The sequence below is a fragment of the Rosa rugosa genome, chromosome 1, assembly GCF_958449725.1.
Source record: "Rosa rugosa chromosome 1, drRosRugo1.1, whole genome shotgun sequence".
Taxonomy (NCBI): Eukaryota; Viridiplantae; Streptophyta; class Magnoliopsida; order Rosales; family Rosaceae; genus Rosa; species Rosa rugosa.
In genome coordinates, this window is record NC_084820.1 from 31,476,043 (window position 1) to 31,490,054 (window position 14,012).

A 14,012-nucleotide genomic window follows, 5' to 3' on the forward strand; every position below is an offset into this window, starting at 1 on the left:
TGATTAAAAATGAGAGGAAAAAAAAATTCATTTTCACCCTTCAATAAAAATTAAATAAAACTCTATCCAAAGAAAAAGAAAAATTAAAAATCCAAGGGGTTTGGTCTAGCGGAAACCTGACTAGACGTGCAAGTTAGGCGAATGTGAGCTGGATACATACTCAAAGAGGTCCAGCATTCGATTATCCGCTTGTAAAAAACACCTACTGGAGAGAGCTCTATTCAAATTAGATTTCGACTCGGTTTAGAGTGGTATCACATTTTGTCACTGTTTCGTTAAATATATATATATATATATATATATATATATATATATATACAGATCCAATCCAGAGCGGAGCTCCGCTTTGAAATTAACGTGTGAAGTTCGAGTTTTCGGTCACTTTTCGGTCGCATATCCACATCTCGACCGTTCAGTTTTTAGGTACTACTGTATAGATCATCTCTGCAAATTTTCAGCCAAATTGATGATCATTGAGGCATCTAACTCGTTTAAACCAATGGACGGACTGAATCTGTCAACCTGAACCGTACTAGCTTTAAGGCACTTATCAATGCCTTAATGATCATCATTTTGGCTGAAAATTTGCAGAGACGATCTATACATTAGTATCTAAAAACTGAACGGTCGAGATGTGGATATGCGACCGAAAAGTGACCGAAAACTCGAACTTCACACGTTAATTTTCAAAGCGGAGCTCCGCTCTGGATAGGATCTGTATATATATATATATATATATATAAACTAAAATAAAACCCCGCAGTTTTCCTTAACCCCCATCGTCCACCACATCCCCAGTAGCTCATATTCTCTCCATCCGCCACACAACCCGCCAGTACTGAACTACCAATGGCCGCCTTTGCGCCACCCTCTTCTTCTCTCCGCCTCCGCTTCCTCTCCTTCTACCCCATCAGACCAATTCTCCCCCACTCCAAACCTCCTATTTTCCCGCCATTTCTTCCCCGGCCCTTCCCGCCCTCCGCCCCTCCACGCCGCTCCTTCTGCGCCGTCGTCGCCGCAGCTCTCCACTCCGGCGGCGCCGCCGAGAGGACCAAGCCCGAAATCTCGGAAAAGTGGAGGGACAGAGTTGGCGAGTTCAGGAAGAAGCTCAAGGTCGCTGACATCAAGGGCGGCCCTGATGAAGGGCTCGACCGGCTGGGCCAGACTCTGGTGGTCACCGGCTGGGTTCGGACTCTTCGCGTCCAAAGCAGTGTCACCTTCATTGAGGTCACTCTAACTCAAACTCTGTAATTCCTAATGTTTATTTCGTTTTGGTTTAGTTATTTAATCTGGGTTGAATTTTTACATTTTTTAGGTTAACGATGGGTCATGCCTCTCGAATATGCAATGTGTAATGGGTTCCGACGCGGAAGGCTATGATCAGGTATTGTTTACTGTTCACTTGTAGAGCCACATTGGTTAGTAGAACTCATGTTTGCATTGGATTTGAATGATCGGTATCTGCAATAACATGTGTTTATCGTATTGGTTCCTTTGCGGTGGAGTATGAAGGAGGTCGATTGTATGTTACATATCTCTGATAATTCTGGCATATCATCTTGGTTTTACTAAAAGCTGTGAATGTTGTTGATAGGTAGAATCTGGCTCAATCACAACTGGTGCATCGGTATGGGTGCAAGGCGTTGTAGCTACTAGCCAAGGATCAAAGCAAAAAGTGGAATTGAAGGTCAAGAAAATTGTTATGGTTAGTGTTTTTCTTCTTGTGTGTGTTTAGCTTGGTAGCTATATGGATGGAGCTTGAACAGTTTATCATTGCTCCACTCCTGTTTGACCTGTCTCACTGTTTTCCAGTTGAAAGTTGAAACAACATAGCATTGCTTAGGACCATGCAACCACTTGAGATGGACTCTTTTGTCTACATTTATATGACTGATTTGCTAGAGTTTACTGTTAACTGTTGATTGTGCATGTGCTGCTTCGGGGTAGTGGTTGTGGCTTAAAAATAGGCATGTATTTGTTAGGGGAAAAGTCAGAACGTTGACGTGCACAACTATAGGTAAAGGGGTCTATAATATGATTTAGAGACTGCTCTTCTGTTTTTGAGACCCATGTCTGATCCTGGTGAACTTAGTAGATTCATTTCCGAAGGCGAAGCCTCATGATGTAACCAGAGTGCTTAGTTCTTGTGCTTATAATTTTAGTATATTCCCACATTGCCTAGGAACGTTGAGCCCTTTTTCTATACAGAACACTGACCTTCATTCACTGTGAATCATGAGCTTCTAGCTGCTAGTTTTTAACTAATAAATTGTACGAACTGTGTCTTTTTTGTGTTGTAGATTGGAAAGAGTGATCCTTCTTATCCTATCCAAAAGAAAAGGGTCAGCAGAGAATTTCTGAGAACGAAAGCTCATCTTCGGCCAAGAACAAATACTTTTGGTGCGGTATGGTTCTGTTTTTTGGTTGCTACCCTTTTCTATGATTCCACAAGTCAGAATCATGTAAACAGATCTTTACGTCCACTAGATTAAGCATATTTGCTTGTACATAATTGAATATGTCAAAATTTTAGCATGGCATACAATTGTATGTGCATCTTTTAGGTAATTTCTCTTTGGAGCTACGATGTCTTCTTTGAATACCTTTCATTTCTCTATGAAGGTTGCAAGAGTGAGAAATGCTTTGGCGTACGCTACTCACAACTTTTTCCAAGAAAATGGATTTGTGTGGGTCTCAAGTCCCATTATTACTGGTTCAGATTGTGAAGGAGCAGGTGAACAATTCTGTGTAACTACTCTGGTGAGCACCGCAGCTTATAAATTCTATTTTTTTCTTCAAAGCGTTGCTGTTTCTAAACTTCTGATATCAAATTTTAGGTTGCATGTTTATACTAACATGCCTTTTGCAAGTGTATTACGTTTGTTCAATCTTTTTTTGTTTTATTTGCCATTTTGTACAAACTTTGTTTGTATAAATATATACTAGCCTCTTGAGATGCACGCAGCTGGTGATTTGGGTTTTTGTTTTTCTTTAGAAAATGTGTAATAATAAATAAAAAAAATGTAATATAAAATGAACTAAAAAAAAAAAAAAGATTTTCTAGTAAAAGCGAGCGAAGGAGATAGTGGGTAGTTCTCCCATATTTTATGGCTATATGCTGTTTTTCCTGTTCACCATTCATAAAATGCTTCTCTTCTGCAATTTAATAAGCCATGGTCAGAAGTTATTTTTTTTTAATTTTTTTTTTACTACCATTCTAAGGGGGAGTTTGCTTTATATGTAAGATACATCTGTGAATACTACACATATGCTTTTCAAGGGGACAATTTTGTATATTGGACTGAATAACGCTGGTTGCTTGATTGATTCCTTGTCCCTTACTGCCTCCTTGGAGACCTATATCTAAGATACATAGGCAGTCACCATTCTGAAGATCATGCATCGGGAAAGGTTAATGTCACATTATGCTAGAAAACTACACCCGCTCTTCAATTATTCAAGACTAGACAGCTGCTATAGTTCTGATTTTCGCAAGAGTTTGTGTGTTCTATGGAATTTTTTTCTGTTTTGTTGATGTTAGATTGTATTAGAGGCCATTTAGAACAACTAGTACTGCATTTCAGACTTGTTAGATATGCTGTATGTTTCTTTATACATATGTAAACTCTAACTTGTTTAATGGTTTAATAAACAGATTCCAAGCTCCAATGAAGTCTCTGATTCTCCTATCGATGGTATACCAAAAAAGGAGGATGGCCGAGTTGATTGGTCACAAGTGAGTTTGTTGGAGCTTCAAATCTTTTTAAGTTATAACAAAGCAAGTGCAACTACTCGCCAAGTGACTTATTAATATTATCACTCTTCCCTTGGTTCATTCTGCCATAGAAAAGGAATGAGAAAAGTATGGCAGACATATATCAATGAATCTTTTATTTTAAAATGATCCAATATAGCAAACACCGTGTTCTCTACCAAAAGTTTGGTCTCTAGGTTTGAGAGAATCGTCATAGTTATTCCTATATGTCACGCCTAGATGTTGTGTGGTGATAGTATATCCAATCATAATTGACCATGATGACCTTTTTTTTTTGTTCTGGGTTAGATTTACCTTACATCGGTTGCTCGCATTTCTAAGATTGGATTTAATAAAATTTTGAAATGGTTTGGTCCACTTGATATTGCCATTGTTATTACTCCCATTTCTGAGTTTTGATTTCAGTTGTTGATGTCAGGATTTCTTTGGGAAACCAGCATTCTTAACTGTCTCTGGCCAACTCAATGCTGAAACATATGCAACTGCTCTTTCTGATGTATATTTTCTTTCTTCTTCACCTTGCCTATCCTCAATTTGGTAACGAATGGGTATTACAATCACTGTAACATCTTATAAAGATAAAATGATCATTGTTTTACAGGTTTATACATTTGGTCCCACATTCAGGGCCGAAAATTCAAACACATCAAGACACCTTGCTGAATTCTGGGTAAGTTTTAGTATTATTTTTTACTTAAATACACCTTTTGTTGGGCTCTTTCATTTAAGTTTTCCTTTTTTAACTTCTTTCCCTTTCCTGCCTTGGTAAAGATGATTGAGCCTGAGCTTGCATTTGCTGATCTGAATGATGACATGGCCTGTGCAACTGCCTATCTCCAGTATGTAGTATGTTACCTTTCAAAACTATTTTCATCAACACTATTATCAAACAATAATCTTACGGATTTACCAAAACCATGCTAACTTGGTCAAGTGACATTTTATTTTGGATTTTAGAGTAATGTATTCTTCCATTCATGTAGGTGAGACATGTCCTCGATAATTGCAAAGAAGACATGGATTTTTTTAATACTTGGATTGAGAAAGGAATCATCAATCGATTGACTGTATGAACTCTTCTTCTAAATTGTCCTTCGTTGCTTATGTTAGGAATTAAGTCATTATCATATATTTTTGAATAGATTATTTATGTAGTGATGGAGCTATATGCCTTGCATTCCAAAATTTGAATAAGAACTGTGTTGCCCTGATTATATATCCTTTCTTTTTGTGGGTCCAATCAACAGGATGTAGCTGAGAAAGACTTTGTGCAGTTGACGTATACTGATGCAGTTGAACTTCTTCTTAAAACAAAGAAGAAATTTGAATTCCCAGTATGTAAACTGAAAGCTTTTGAAAAATTTGTTGCCATTAAATGCACTGCGTTGTTTGTATTTTATTTGTTTTGTTTAATTTCTTTGGTGCTCTTGTGATTTAATTAAGATGATTATTTGAAATCTCTGTTGCTCAAAAATATATTATCTTCTCATCTTTATCCTCATCAAACTAACATTCACTAGTAGGCATACGTGTAAGGAGTCTTTGTTCTTTTTCTGCGGAATAGTTGTGTAATGTTGCAACATGATCTCATCATAACCACGAGCCTCTGATTATGGTCAAAGTTTGACTAATATTTAAAATTTCTCGTAACCATACCACCGGCAATAGTTTTGTCAATGTGTGCAGTAATAGTTATCCTTTTCTTGATTGCCACTTTCTGATCTTTTGAAATTATACTGCTTTTTGCATGTGAATGATGGTGGCCTGCTGTTTCATGATATGTATGATTCCTCTTCAAGCATACTTGAGATATAAAAGAAATGTAGTTGATTAAGTCACTGAGTCAGAAGTTACCCATCAGTTGTTTTTAGCATTTTCAGTTTTGAGACATGTGAGTCTTGTGACTCAGTATTCAGTTGTCTTTTGGTTATGAAAGATAGCAATTACTTCCATTGTTGTATACTGGTAGTCATTATTTAACAAGGTAGTACTATTGTTCTTTCTCAGTATTGACAAGGTAGTCATTGTTTCTTTTTAGGTGAAGTGGGGATGTGATTTGCAGAGTGAGCATGAGCGTTATTTAACTGAAGAGGCATTTAGTGGATGCCCAGTAATTGTCAGGGACTATCCGAAGGCAAGAACTCTCCTCTCTCTTTTCCCATTTTATGGAATTACAATAGAAGGGGAAAACTAATTTTGACGTTTAATTCCAGTTCTGAAACTAGTGTTCTGAAGCTCTTAATACACGTTACTATTTCCAGGAGATAAAAGCATTCTATATGCGGCAAAATGATGATGGAAAGACTGTGGCAGCTATGGATATGTTGGTTCCCCGGGTAATAAGGAGAAATCATTTCATGTGTCCTCTGAATATTTTCTTGTAGAAATTTTGCTGCTGCCTAAAGTTATTCTAGAGGATAAACTACTGTTGTTGGATGTGTCTCGAACTTTTCAGTCCCACATTACATTTATTATTTATTATTTATTATTTTATTTTTTTAAATTATGATGTTATACTGCGTTTTACACAGCATGAAAATGCATGTTTTGGGTCAATCAAATTGCAAAATAGTAGGGATACAGAGGAAGAGCGTTCTAAAACACCAAGGTTGTCTGTGGTTTAGCAATCAATTCTGTTGACTGTAAAGTCTAGGTTTGGCAGTTTGTATTTTTCGTTCAAGCCTTGTCTAAGATTACAAATAAGAATGAATCTGACAAGACATAACTTAAGAAACATGGTATGTTTTTGAGGTGGGTGAGGGTTACTTTGTGATTCATTTAAGTCACTTCCTTCAAAATCTTGTGCGTTGTATCAATTTGCCAATTCATGTCCTTTTGATTCCATGTTGAAAATCGATATGAGCATGACATGACACTGAAAATATTTGGACAGAAGTTCAGTATATCATGCCACTTTCAAGCTAATTTCATGTCATGTTGTGGCATTATATCAGTTCCCATGTTAGGTCCAGCATGATCTATATATTTTCCCATGGATATAGTTGACATTGTGTTGTGTGTCCTCTATGTATAATGGGAAAGTTTGTGAATGAGCTTTAGACGAGTCTCATGTTTATTGACACTGTTGTATACCTTTATTCTCACTATATGTTGTGGTTGTGCTTTTGTCAGGTTGGAGAGCTTATCGGTGGAAGCCAGAGAGAAGAGAGGCTTGAATATTTAGAAGATCGGTTGGATGAATTAAAGCTGAATAAGGAGGCATACTGGTGGTATCTTGATTTGCGTCGTTATGGGTCAGGTAAGGTGTTCTATTGTTTGAAGTTAATATATATATATATATATATATACACACAACCTTGCTCAGGTGCACCTAAGCAAAACGTACGGATTTCCCATTTTTACCCACTTTCCGATCATATTTTCACATCTTAACCGTTCAGTTTTTAGATCCTAATGTATAGATCATCTCTACAAAATTTCAGCCAATTTGATGATCGTTAAGGCATCCAAAACTGCAATTTACACGAATGAACCGAATCTGTCGAACCGGAACCGTTCGTGTTTATAATGGTAAATTGCAGTTTTGGATGCCTTAACGATCATCAAATTGGCTGAAAATTTGCCGAAGTGATCTATACATTAGGATCTAAAAACTGAACGGTTAAGATGTGAAAATATGATCAGAAAGTGGGGAAAAACTGGAAATCCACACCTTTTGCTTAGGTGCGGATATCCGCAGCCAAGAAGGGCTGTATATATATATATATATATATATATATATATATATCGATTTGCTTGCTGCTGAAAATATGCTCTCTTGAAAATCTATAATTAATTTTTTTGGTGAAGTGAAAATCTAAGGCAACCTTCACCAGTTAGACACTATTGCTTGACATTTAATTACTTTACCATATTACAGTAGCAGTATACCTGGGTTAGTTTTGAGCGTTGTCCTTTATATTAGCAGATGTAAGGCATGAAGTGCCAGTGGTCAATCTTAAATTGAGTAGGGGTAGCCTGTCAAGACGAATCCTACTTCCATCCATGTATTTAAATTTCCTATGTCTTGCTTTTGAGCATGAAATGTAGAACCTTTTATCAATTTCCTGCATTTTTCTCTATTGAAGTTCCTGCCGTTGCTTGACTTGCTTCTTTAAGCTTATTTCTGTCAGTTCCGAGCTCTAAATTACCAGTCATAACTCCAAACCCACCAAAATCTGACTTAAAGTTAATGCAGAGTTTTGCAACTGTTGGGAGGATTACAATGTAATCCTGCACTCCAATATGGGACTGTTTCATTGAAGATTGACATTTTGATATAATAACATAATATAAAGTTGTTTGGAAGAGGACTAAACATGATGGTATGTTGGAACTTGTAAGTGATTTACATTTTTGATGTTTCATCTCCGTTCTTCTTGTTTGCCCAGTTCCTCATGCGGGCTTTGGTCTTGGTTTCGAAAGGCTTGTACAATTTGCCACTGGGATAGAGAATATCAGAGATGTGATTCCTTTCCCTCGGACACCTGGATCATCAGAATTTTAATGAGGTCGTTTACATTCTTTGGCTCCCAAACAGTTTCTGCCCCCAGTGTATTACAGTTCTGTCGACTTGTTTTGTACAAGAATAATTTGATCCACAAGTTAGCATTCATTCTTTTAGGTCTGAAAGTGAAGGCCACTATTCTCATGTAAGAACTAGAAGATGTTTCAAGTAACTGTCTATAGTTCTTGATTGGCCTTTAATCATGCTCTTCTGTATTATATAGTACTTGAGTAGAGAACTTTAAGAAGAACTAATACAATTTATTGATACAAATTGCTTGTTTCTTTTGTTGGAGCTTCGTCCATCTACCTAGGTGGGTGGTCACCTGGGTGTTAAACAGGTGTGTAATATTGATATAACTGAGGAAAAGTTACAAGAGGAACAAAGAGACAAATATTTAGTTGAAGTAATCTTCATATATTGATATTACAGTTTCTTTTCATCCATTATTGGTCATTGCATTATGATTTGGTATATGCAAATTCATACAAAAATGAGGCACAAGGTAATACAATGATCAATGGCACTGAATATAATGGTTAAGTCGTTGTTGCAAATTGATCATATATATATTTCGACAAAATTAATAACCTACAAAATATACATTTCACCGCATTACTCTAATAAACATTTCGCATGCGACTCCCACAAAGAAGACCCGACCTAAGCCTCAAGACTTGAAGGCTTTTGAGTTGTCCAAGAAGTTGTGGGGAGGTGGTCAAGATTCCAAGAAGGCTCAGCTGCCGGCGTCCCCCTGAGATTTCAAAGGAGCTAGCCGTGTGGATCAGATAGCTGGGATTTCAAAGAGCAGGGCTAGCTTGTCCGAGACTTTTATGACCAAGGAGGGCCTGGAGTTGATTGCTGCATCAAAGCGAGCTGAGCTGGAGAAGAAATGGAACAAGCTGCATGTTGCTGAATTGGAGCATTCTGAGCTTATGAGAGAGAGGGCTGAGCTTACAAAATTTCAGGCCAAGTTGATCTTGGAGGGCCTTAATAAGTCAACATTCCATTAGAATCGTGGTCAGGTATTGCCCTGGATCTAGAAAGCCCTCATCAAGTCAAGGCGATCATTATCTTTTGAGTTTTGTTGGGTTTAAATGATCATTATGTTTTGGGATTTGTAAGGTTGAAGAAGTAACAATTGATTATGCCATGTATGCAAATTCACTATTCAAAAATTGTTTGTTTCATTTGGTTTTCTTGGTGCTGTTCTAGCGCAAAAGAACCAATACGATACACACATGCTATTGCAGATACCAATCATTTCATTGAGGTCACTCTAACCCAACTCATTAATTCCTAATGTTTGTTTCATTTGGTTTAATTATCTAATTGGGGTTGAATTTCCATCCTTTAGGTTAATGATGGGTCCTGTCTCTCAAATATGCAATGTGTATTGGGTTCAGATGCTGAAGGTTATGAACTTATGATCAGGTAGTGTGTTTACTATTCACTTGTAGAACCAGATTGTTTAGTAGAAACTCGTAGTTCCATTTTGGATTTATGTCTGCATTTGATTTGAATGATTGGTATCTGCAACAACATGTGTGTATCATATTGGTTCTTTTGCGCTAGAGTATGAAGGAGGTCGGTTATATGTTACCTATATCTGATAATTTCATGGAATCCTGGCATATCATCTTGATTTTACTAAAAGCTGTGGATGTGTTGATAGGTAGAATCTGGCTCAATCACAACTGGTGCTTTGATATGGTGCAAGGCGTTGCAGCTACTAGCCAAGGGTCAAAGCAAAAAGTGGAATTGTGGTCAAGAAACTTGTTGTGGTTAGTATTTTTCCTCCTCTGTGTGTCTGGCTTGGTAGCTATCTGGATGGAGCTTGAACAGTTTATCATCACTCCAATCCTGTTTGCCCTTTCTCACTGCTTTTCAGTTGAAAGTTGAAACAACATCGCATTGCTTAGGATCATGCAACCACTTAAGATGGACTTTTTCCCTACATTTATATGACAGATTTGCTATAGTTTACAGTTCACTGTTGATTGTGCCTGTCCTGCTTGGGGGTAGTGGTTGTGGCTTAAAGATTAAGCATGTATTCGTGAGGGGCAAAAGTCATTTGACTCGCACAACTATAGGTAAAGGGGTCTGTAATATAATTTAGAGACTACTCATTAGTTTTTGAGACCCATGTCTGATCATGGTGAACTTAGTAGATTCATTTCCGAAGGCGAAGCCTCAAGATGTAAGCCAGAGTGCTTAGTTCTTGGTGTTTACAATTTTTGTATATTCCGACGTTGCCTAGGAACTTTTGGGATATGTGGTGTGGTAAATAAGCACATGGTCATTTTCTTTGTAAGTAGAATTGACATGTTCAAGTTCAACCTATGGGTATAATGGTATTAAAGCTGGTTTACCGTACTGATGGTTAGATTTGTGTCTCCTGTCCGTGGAAAGGAAGGGCAATCATCTGTAGATTTTGAATATGGTGTTGGGAGGTGGTGTTAGTAAAGTCCCTCATTATCTGGGTACCTTTGGGAATAATTTGGATGTGTAGTATATAAAGACAGAGCCCCCTTTTGCTTATTAATGAGCTTTTAAAGTGGAGTTATCCCTTTTCAAAAAAAAAAAAAAGTGGAGTTATCATGTAAGGGATCCTGAGTTTAAATTCTTACAGTGGAATTCTTCCGTTATCTTTGCCAAAAAAAAAAAATTCCGTTATCTTTCCTTTAGCTTTGTCAGTTTTTTTTTTTTTTTTTATAGATAACGGAAAATTTAACGGCGTATACCAAAATGAAATATTGGAGCAAACTTGATACACCATTCTGATAGTTATGAAAGTTGATACACCAAAGTGTCGAAATGCCTAAAGTTCATACACCATTACACACACCCATGCAATGTATCTCAGCATAGCCAGACTAATCACTGCATCGCAGACGCACGAACCATTGGGTGTTTTAACTAACTCAGGTCCCTCAAATCTGCTGGCTATGGGATGAAGCTGAGATTCGAACTCTAGACCTAGGGATTCCAGACTAGGCAGCTCGACCAACACACCACACCACGTGGTTGATGCTGGGTATACTTAGAACTTTGTTGGGTTTAAATAAAAAGACTCAAGAATAAAGAGGTACTGATGCAGCCAATCGTACCTAACTGCTGAAGGGTAAGGGTTAACTTGTATTTATACTTAGTGCAGTGCAATGCCTATAAAAACGATGTCGCTTCACCAAGTTTGCCTTCCCCTCCCCCCCCCATATAACCAAACGACACTATCCATTTGCGTCCAAACTCCACCGTGGTCCGCCACTCACAGTCCCTCAAATTTCCGGTCACCTACTTCAAGCTTCGTTTTCCGATCAGATTTTGTGCATTCTTTGTTGTTTTTGTAGATCTACAGCTGTTTAGTGCTCATTATTCTATAACAAACTCTGTAATCACCGAACCCCAAACCGTCCACAAAGATGACCACGAACCCACAGAAATGGAGAGCCCCTCTGAACCTTCTCCGTTGCTACGATGTCGTTTCGACTCATAACACCCGGCGTCTGTTGCACGACGGCCCAGACACTGTGGAGGAACTCCTAGACAGACACGTGGTGAAGAAAGTGAAACACTTGGACGAGGAGGAGGAAGAGCTGCTGAATCGGCGGCGACTGACGACCACGCGTCGGGAGGCGCTGTGTCTTTATCGAGACATTCTCAGGGCGACGCGGTTCTTCATGTGGACGGACTCTCGGGGCGTGCTATGGCGAGATGTGTTGAGAGAGAACGCGAGGAAGGAGTTCGAGGAGGCCCGGTTCGAAACGGATCCGGAAGTTGTGACCCGATTGCTGATCGGAGGGCATGATGCTGTACAGTCGGCGTTGGATAAGCTCGCCGAGAAGCAGAGGCAGCAGATTCAGAAGGAGCGAAGCGGTGGTGAAGATCAACCGTAAACTGTTTTTTTTTTTTTTTTTGAAAATGTAATTGGAGATGAATTTTGCTCTCTGTTGAAGTTTGAAATACTTGATGAATCTGTTTCAGCAAGAAAATTGTATAAATTTGAATGAGTGTTTATAAATTTTTGCAGATTTTTTTGAATGAATCGATCAATGATGGTAATATTTATCACAAGCCAGAATATGCCGTTACATACATTTCCGCTGTCATTTAAGGTCATAAGACAGACAAGAAGATAGTGGTAGTACCCACAGTGGTACATAGAAATAGACCTATTCATTATACAGTCAAATATGTAGAGATAGCGAAATCCTCTTTTGGTACTACTCCAGAGGCGCCAGAGGTACATAGAATGCATAGAAATGCGTAACTTCCTAATACAAGGAAATTATTGTAAATAGATAAACTAAAAACAACAGAAAGGGCAGGGCCTACGGCAAAAACAACCCAGCCCAAAATTAGAGCCCAAGAGAGCAGCCCCAAGAACATGGGCCCAGCTCAAGGCCCAGCAGCAAAGGTATGACCCAAGCCCACCACACCATCCCCAACCTCCAGCCGTCGACCACGCCGCGCGATCCACAACCGCCATGACCTCCCCCACGGAACCTGCAGATACCCCCAGCCACACCGCCACCACGATCCAACCAGATTCACCATAGCCACGCCACCCCAGTCATCCCAGAACACCAAAGCCCCGTCGCTCAACCAAACCGCCATAACCACGCCGCCACAGATCCTGGAAATTCCATGCCGAGGATGCCCACCGCTACATCCTGGAAGCTGTCGACAACCACCATACCTTCACAATCCGGCTGACCTGGACTCCATCATAACCCATTCTACTCAAAACCTCGAGCCACAGGCACCACACTCATGAGACTGCGGGCATAGCTTTCAAATACCTGCCCGGCAGCCACCCAATACCGGCATGGTGAACCAACGCCGATCTCGAGCGCCGCCGGACGAGAATAAAATTGCAAAACTGAGGCGCCGAGTCCGAGTTTTTTGGAGAGAGAGAAAAAACCCCTAGCTATGTTAGAGAGTTCGCCTACCAATACTTTATTTACCTCTTTCCCCAATCTAATCGTTTTATGTAAATTTTGTCATAATCTTTAATCAATGAAAATATTTATTCCTAAACAAATATATAAAAGCTAGCCCTGATTTTCTCTGTTATCTCTTGTTATCTCTTGTAGTGGCCTAAACAAATATGTCATAATTTTCTCTGTTATTTATTGTAGTGGCCAATACTCTATGAATGACGCTTATGAACTTATTGTTTGAGATTAGCTGCATCAACGCACACATTAATCGCCCTAATGAATTGATTTATGATTGCTAGAGAAATATAAATCGACAACGGATTAAAGTTCAAACATTGTGAAAGTACAAAAATGCAACAGAAACTAAAGCCTTTTAAAAAGTCTCTAGAATAATTCATGAGTGGTGTTTAAAATAGGGCTGGCTGAAAATGCCGAACTTACCGAATCCAGCCGCAAACCGGCCGAACCGCCGCCGTCGGCGCCGACAAAACTGGTAGCCGAATGACCGGTTCGGTTCTGCCGAACCGTATATACCTTCTCGGCTCGGTAACGGTATGGCTAAATGTATATATACGGTATTACCGAACCAGCCGTATATATCTAATTTTATTATTTTTTATTTAATTTTTAATACAAGGTATGTTTTGAACCGTTGATTTATAGCATCTGTAAACAAGAGCCGTTGGATGTTAGTTTCGATTGAGATAACCCTAGGGGGTCAGTTAGGGTAGACTCATTTCAGTCATTCACTCATTTGTGCCCGCAGCCTCTCTCCCTCTTCCTCTCT

General features: G+C 38.9%; 3 protein-coding genes across 9 annotated transcripts; all 3 read left to right on the plus strand.

The window, feature by feature from the left end:
- The first annotated feature begins 763 nt into the window (after nucleotides 1-763).
- LOC133724652 (asparagine--tRNA ligase, chloroplastic/mitochondrial-like) lies at nucleotides 764-8,429 on the plus strand. The gene is made up of 15 exons (XM_062151429.1): nucleotides 764-1,227; nucleotides 1,316-1,384; nucleotides 1,595-1,705; nucleotides 2,301-2,405; nucleotides 2,623-2,760; nucleotides 3,656-3,736; nucleotides 4,194-4,271; nucleotides 4,377-4,445; nucleotides 4,547-4,621; nucleotides 4,759-4,842; nucleotides 5,023-5,109; nucleotides 5,814-5,909; nucleotides 6,037-6,111; nucleotides 6,908-7,034; nucleotides 8,167-8,429. Exons 1-15 carry the CDS (start codon nucleotides 850-852, stop codon nucleotides 8,280-8,282), a joined length of 1,689 nt encoding a protein of 562 aa, XP_062007413.1. The 5' UTR covers nucleotides 764-849; the 3' UTR covers nucleotides 8,283-8,429.
- Nucleotides 8,430-8,744: 315 nt separating this feature from the next.
- Nucleotides 8,745-10,275, plus strand: LOC133724653 (asparagine--tRNA ligase, chloroplastic/mitochondrial-like). 7 transcript variants are annotated; one of them, XM_062151431.1, is made up of 4 exons: nucleotides 8,775-9,555; nucleotides 9,640-9,716; nucleotides 9,962-10,066; nucleotides 10,174-10,275. In XM_062151431.1, exons 1-4 carry the CDS (start codon nucleotides 9,430-9,432, stop codon nucleotides 10,175-10,177), a joined length of 312 nt encoding a protein of 103 aa, XP_062007415.1. In that variant the 5' UTR covers nucleotides 8,775-9,429; the 3' UTR covers nucleotides 10,178-10,275. The 7 variants fall into 7 exon arrangements, 2 of the variants coding, with proteins under 2 accessions (XP_062007415.1, XP_062007414.1); XR_009853874.1 differs by having other exon boundaries at nucleotides 8,785-9,307; nucleotides 9,958-10,066; XM_062151430.1 differs by having other exon boundaries at nucleotides 8,777-9,555; nucleotides 9,962-10,275.
- Nucleotides 10,276-11,704: 1,429 nt separating this feature from the next.
- Nucleotides 11,705-12,178, plus strand: LOC133726118 (uncharacterized). The gene has a single exon (XM_062153603.1). It carries the CDS (start codon nucleotides 11,705-11,707, stop codon nucleotides 12,176-12,178), a length of 474 nt encoding a protein of 157 aa, XP_062009587.1.
- Nucleotides 12,179-14,012: the final 1,834 nt, after the last annotated feature.

Bases quoted from the DNA above. Each gene is read 5' to 3' on its own strand.
- LOC133724652 (XM_062151429.1), top strand. From the start codon at position 850: ATGGCCGCCTTTGCGCCACCCTCTTCTTCTCTCCGCCTCCGCTTCCTC. The intron at 4,272-4,376 runs GTATATTTTCTT...ATTGTTTTACAG, and splicing joins ATGCAACTGCTCTTTCTGAT to GTTTATACATTTGGTCCCAC. The intron at 7,035-8,166 runs GTAAGGTGTTCT...TTGTTTGCCCAG, and splicing joins TTTGCGTCGTTATGGGTCAG to TTCCTCATGCGGGCTTTGGT.
- LOC133724653 (XM_062151430.1), top strand. From the start codon at position 9,430: ATGCCATGTATGCAAATTCACTATTCAAAAATTGTTTGTTTCATTTGG. The intron at 9,556-9,639 runs GTCACTCTAACC...TCCATCCTTTAG, and splicing joins ATACCAATCATTTCATTGAG to GTTAATGATGGGTCCTGTCT. The intron at 9,717-9,961 runs GTAGTGTGTTTA...GTTGATAGGTAG, and splicing joins GGTTATGAACTTATGATCAG to AATCTGGCTCAATCACAACT.
- LOC133726118 (XM_062153603.1), top strand. From the start codon at position 11,705: ATGACCACGAACCCACAGAAATGGAGAGCCCCTCTGAACCTTCTCCGT.